The following is a 6,038-nucleotide window of genomic DNA, read 5'->3' as shown; positions in this document are numbered from 1 at the left end:
AATTTTTGGCCAAACCCACTTTGTTAAGTTAAGATTGATTATATGAGTTATTTTATATATTAAAGATTATTTAAATAAGTCTAACTTACTTGAATTATCATATCTAATTGTTATGCAAACATCATCTCATTCCTAATTTTCTCATTTATTCTTACATTAATTTTTACATCTAAGAAAAAGGAGAGGGGAAGCTCTCCGTATCGTTATTATCATTTTCCTTTTGCTTTCCTAATCATAATATCTATTAAATCTATAGCTAAAACAAATCCACCTTCGGTGATGCCGATAGTTATGACTAGAGAAGTGTAAGGAAAAAATAATAATAAAATTTTTTCAAATTATATAAATAATAATTTAATCTCATAAAATACCATAATATCAATAAAATTTTTAGGGGCTTTTTTATCAATAATTTTTTTAGAAAAAAAGATCATTTTACTCTTACTAAAAATAACAAGTTTCAATCATAACTTTTATTCTATAAATTATAAGAGTTGAATAAGAAATCATAACTTGTCAAGTGTAACTTCTGTTATTGAAAAATAAGCTTGAATCACAACTTTTTTTTTAAGGAATAACAACTTTTATTTTATGAATTGCAAAAATTGAACAAGAAATCACAATTTGTAAAGTGTAATTTCTGTTGGAAATTGTGCCCTAGAACCAATCATTGTACTATGCATATCGTTATTTAATGAATTTCTCTTTTGTTATCATAACAATTGCATGTTCAATATGTTAATTGTATCCTTGGACAAAATATAGTGATTGTCCTAAATGTCCTAGGTCGATCATCTTTGAGGAATCATAGATAAAACAAGACTAGTATGACTTTGATTAATTATAGATATACAAATTAAAATCATAGGCACTTGAAAGAATACAAAGTGCTGGACTGACCCATTATAAAAACTGCATAGTACAAGTCATACACTTATCTCATATGTAACTATATCACTAAGCACTTTGACCTGATATCATCATAGATTCCTACTTGATGACCACTGAACTTTGACCTAGTCAAAAGTCATATTTGACCGGGTGATCATAAAGGCTATGATTGAATTTAGTAATATTTATACAGAGGAATATGAGTGGTCAAGATGAAATTTGTCCCTCCCATTAAGTAAGAGATATTACTGGACCCCTATGAGTAAGACTGAGAAAATATATGACCATACTACAATGGAAAGGGTTTTGCCATTGCTACTGTCAGTCTACTTAGAGATTGAGAAAGTAACCGTCAAGTAAAAGTGAATGACAATTTCATGTCTCATACTTGATCGAAATATCGCGTGACAAAAGGAATGTGATATGGTTGCATGATAGGTTACATCGGATCATTAATCCCTATGTGAATTGGGTAGTTGCAATGTTTTGTTAAATGCCACTTATGACTTGTGAGCTAATAACGTAATTAGCCTACTGTCAATTTCATGTGGGCCTACAAGGTCGCACACAAGAACAACCCAACTCGAGCTATAATGTCCAAGTTCATTGAATCTGGAATATATCTAGATTCAATAAATGTAATATAAGGTGAATAAATTTTATATATATATATATATATTTATTATATTTATTTAATAAATAAATAAATATATATATTTATATGAAACATAAAATTCAAAATATAATTTTATATATATATATATTTAAAATATATATGTATACATATATATATATATATATATTCGTATATATATAATATGTATATGTGATATATATTATATTATATTATGTTATGTTATGTTAGTTTTAAATTTAATTTTATATGATAGATTAAATTTAATAACTAATATGATATGAGAGAATATCATGTCAGTTTTATAATTTGAATTTATAAGATAAATTCAAATTGGATATGATATTATGAATTAAATTTATGAGATAAATTTAATTAAATTTTTGTGGGCTTTTAAGTGAAAGATGAAAACCCTTATCTATATACTATATATAGATAGGGACGTTCTTTATGAAGGAAGAGAAAGTTAGAAAAGTTTTGACGGTAAAAACACTCTGAGAGCCACGAAACACCCTATAGAAAGGAAAATTAACGTTCAAAGAAGAACGAATGCTAAGAGCGCTAGCACGTTATTTGAGTTAAAGAGTTGTTTGTGTGGATATTGGTAGAAGGAGCAGATCTACGTTGTCAGCTCCTGAGATCCATACTTTTGAAGAGAACATGCGCCAACTTTAAAGAATTAAAAGTTAACTCTTCCATCCACTTTAACTTAAACGAATTCGTTCGGTCCATATCAGGATAAGGACTTTAAAATTTTAATCTTTTGCTGTGCCTCCCTATCCAACAATTTCTATTATTGAAATACAAGTTCTCAAAATAACAAACTCCATTCACAATTTTATTTAAAGAATCATAACTTTTTTAAAAGAATCATAAAAATTAAATAAGAAATCACAATTTCTCAATTAGAGTAAAACGGTCTTTTCACTAAAAAAGTTATTGACAAAGAGATTCTTAAGGATTTCATTAAAATTATGGCATTTCAAGATACTAGATTGTCATTTATATAATTCAAAAGGATTTTATGGTCATTTTTCCCACGAAAAATGATGACAAAAAAAATAGAGAGGTTTCATCTCCACTAAAAAAAGATCATTTTACTCTTACTGAAAATAACAAGTTTCAATCATAACTTTTATTCTGTAAATTGTAAGAGTTGAATAAGAAATCATAGCTTATCAAGTATAATTTCTGTTAATGAAAAATAAGTTTGAATCACAACTTTTTGTTAAGAAATAATAGCTTTTATTTTATAAATTACAAAAGTTGAACAAGAAATCACAATTTGTCAAGTGTAATTTCTATCATTAAAAAACAAGTTCTCAAAATAACAAACTCCATTCACAATTTTATTTAAAGAATCATAACTTTTTTTTAAAGAATTGTAAAAATTGAATAAAAAATCATAATTTTTCAATAAGAGTAAAATGGTCTTTTCACTAAAAAAAGTTATTGATAAAGAAATTTCTAAGAACTTCATTAAAATTATAACATTTTAAAAAACTGATTGTCATTTATATAATTCAAAAGGATTTTATGATCATTTTTCTTTCAAGAAAAATGATGACAAAAAAATAGAGAGGTTTCATCTCTACTAAAAAAAGACGATGCAAATTGTACATGTATAATTGGACTAAATATAATATACTTGGAAATGTAGAAAAATTAAAGACTATCCCCATGAAAAGCCGACATAGATTTGGATTTAAGTGAGTGACTTAACTATATTTACTTAATGAGTGTTTTAATTGCAATTGTTAGATTTCATTAATATTAAAAAATTATTAATATAGATTTCACTACAAAAATTCAAAGTGATCCCTGCAATCAAAACATTTTTTACATATGTTATCCACTTTAAAAATTTAAAATTTGATACTTTTTAAGCATTATGTAACAAAATTTTTAACAACCATTCTATTAAATTATACTATTATTATTGTATCACACGACACACTCGTTAAATATAACATATGTATGTTTATACTATTCACCAAATCTAAATCCATCAAAACAATCCTTCATTGGTGTTAGTTTTTGCGCGCAGCCCTAATCATGCGCTGTACATGTGTGCCACCTTTTAATATCCTCCTCCCCCTGCAGCCTAACATTATTGAACTGAAAAACCCATATCATCAGTGTGTGTGTTCGTGTGGAGGCCAGGGACTGACCTGAGGGCCCCTGAATAACGGATGAAAAGTCCCATTACAGAGTGTGGTGTCATTATTCATACCATAAATTTCTTCCTTCTTCAAAATCAATATTCTCTAAAAGCTCTTCATTAAATAAATCTCAAAACCCAATCAAGCTTCCAATAAAATCACCCACCTTCATTACCCAAAATGACTTAACTCTCTCTCTCTCTTCTCTCTTGCTCTGTGTTCCAGCAGGCATGAAGAACACCATAAGGTGTTGCATCTCTTGCATTCTTCCCTGTGGAGCACTGGATGTGATCCGCATAGTCCACTCCAATGGCCGCGTCGAAGAAATCAGCGGCTCCATCAAGGCCGCCGACGTCATGAAGGCCTACCCCAACCACGTCCTCAAGAAACCATGCTCCCCTTCCTCCGCCAACGATGACGGCGTCGTCCCCAACATCGTCATCGTTCCTCCCGACGCAGACCTCCTACGCGGCAAGATTTACTTCCTCACGCCGGAGGAGAAGACCCGGCCCAAATCTTCGGCGGCGACGAAAACTAAGAGGAAGAAGAAGGAGCAGAGCGAGAGGACGTTGACCAACAGAGATAGAGATAGCGATAGCAGCAACGCCGCCATTTCCATGGCTTATCTGCAGAGTCTCTCCTCCGATAGGTACTTGACGGATATACTCTCCGAGAAGCTCTCGACTCAGAAAGATAGAAGACGAGGCCGCGTCGCCGTGTGGAGACCTCACCTGGAGAGCATTTCGGAGTCTCCGAGTGATCTGTAAACGGTGCTTCTTGATTGGTTCCGAAATCTTATATATGGTTTCAAAGGAGCCTGCTTCATCTTTTTTTTCCATATATATTACAGGGTTTATAATTTTCAACCAATTTTTTGAACTTTCAAAGAAAGATGATGAATTCCTTTTACCCTTGCTTCGTCTTCTTCCTCTGCCACTGCTTCTTCTCTGTACATAGGCTTATAGATGGAGGAACGTGGTTGACAAATGTAATAAGGGTTATGATGTTATGGATTTTGAAACCGGGCTGCTGAAGAGCTAGAGGTAGAGATAATTCTGGAATCAAATTAGCGCATAAAACGGGTCGGTTTCGATTCCAGAAATGATTTTGATCTTTTATAATCTTTTGAGTGGTCATTGTTCACTTAGTGGGACATATGATACAGATCAAATCATGGGTTACTGTAAAATTGTATGATGAGAATGGGATAAATCCAGAAATTTCCATATTGCTTTTGATTTTATTGTTGGTGAAGAAGTTTGATTGATTGGTGCATGCATGGATATGAAAGGCCACACTTCTGTTGTGTCAGTAATTATCTGTTCATTTGTAATTCTGTAATTTATAATTAATCATAATGAAAGATGATTAATTGCGAAATGATCATTTTGTTAACGGTAGCTCGCATCAGAGTAATCTAATAACTTCAGAATTCTGATCAGATACTCCCTCCGGTCCAAGACATTTTTAACTATAATTCAAATATCAATAAAATTCAATTATATCCTTATTTTTGGTTATAAGTATCATACGTTTTTTTTTACCTTTTTTCAATTGTTAATAATAAATTGAATGGAAAAGATATAATATTTTTAATAAAATATTATAACATAAAAAAATATAAACCTCTTTGCAAACCAATAAAAATTTAGTTATTATAAAAAAATAAAAAATATAATAAATATCAATAAAGTTATACAAAAATCAAGTAAATAAATATAAGAGTAAAATAAAAAAAATAACTTCAAAATTTATTAAGTATTTTATATTTTAAACCAGGATGAAACGGGATAAAATGTTTTATAACTTGGATTGGAGGGAGTAAATTCTTGGTCATTAATTGAAATATATTAAAATCATTATGCAGATTTCAGAGAACAAACATTTAAAGAAATCCCTGAACTAACTCGTAAAGGATCTCTCTCATTGCCATCGTCATGGAGCGTTGTTTGTCAGTATCTGTCATACTTTAACGCTAAGGCTGACCTAACGCTTCCGTCATTTTCCCTTGTAAACAGTAATTATAGGTCTTATCGTAATATATTGCATTAAATTCAAGTAGACTTTCTCTCACCATTCTTTGTTTAAAATAAATAAATAAATTTGCCTCTCCAAATCGTGTGGAGCTTGGAAGTTAGATCGATTCATTCAGTTCAAAGCTATGGCGGACTTGCTTAGCCACACATCAAGGGGCAATAAGAAATTAAAGTTGGATCAAGAAAGCACCAAAGTGAGTTAAAATGAATTGGAATATCCCCACGGGAGAACACTGATTTCGCAAAAGAATAGTGGGACATGTATTTTCTTTGGTTGCTCTAAGTTTTTTAAGTTTTATTAGTATGCAAAGTGAG

General features: G+C 30.6%; 1 protein-coding gene across 1 annotated transcript; it reads left to right on the top strand.

Annotated features, from left to right (window-relative positions):
* Positions 1 to 3,868: 3,868 nt before the first annotated feature.
* Positions 3,869 to 4,882, top strand: LOC129304671 (uncharacterized). Its single transcript, XM_054944409.1, has one exon. The coding sequence runs from the start codon at positions 3,918 to 3,920 to the stop codon at positions 4,452 to 4,454; it is 537 nt and encodes a 178-aa protein (XP_054800384.1). The 5' UTR covers positions 3,869 to 3,917; the 3' UTR covers positions 4,455 to 4,882.
* Positions 4,883 to 6,038: the final 1,156 nt, after the last annotated feature.

This window comes from Prosopis cineraria, unplaced genomic scaffold (genome assembly GCF_029017545.1).
Source record: "Prosopis cineraria cultivar Desert tree isolate PC_DT_omini unplaced genomic scaffold, ASM2901754v1 PC3, whole genome shotgun sequence".
Lineage (NCBI taxonomy): Eukaryota > Viridiplantae > Streptophyta > Magnoliopsida > Fabales > Fabaceae > Prosopis > Prosopis cineraria.
Note: the sequence above shows the minus strand (reverse complement) of the source record. Positions and strands in the feature narration are given on the sequence as shown.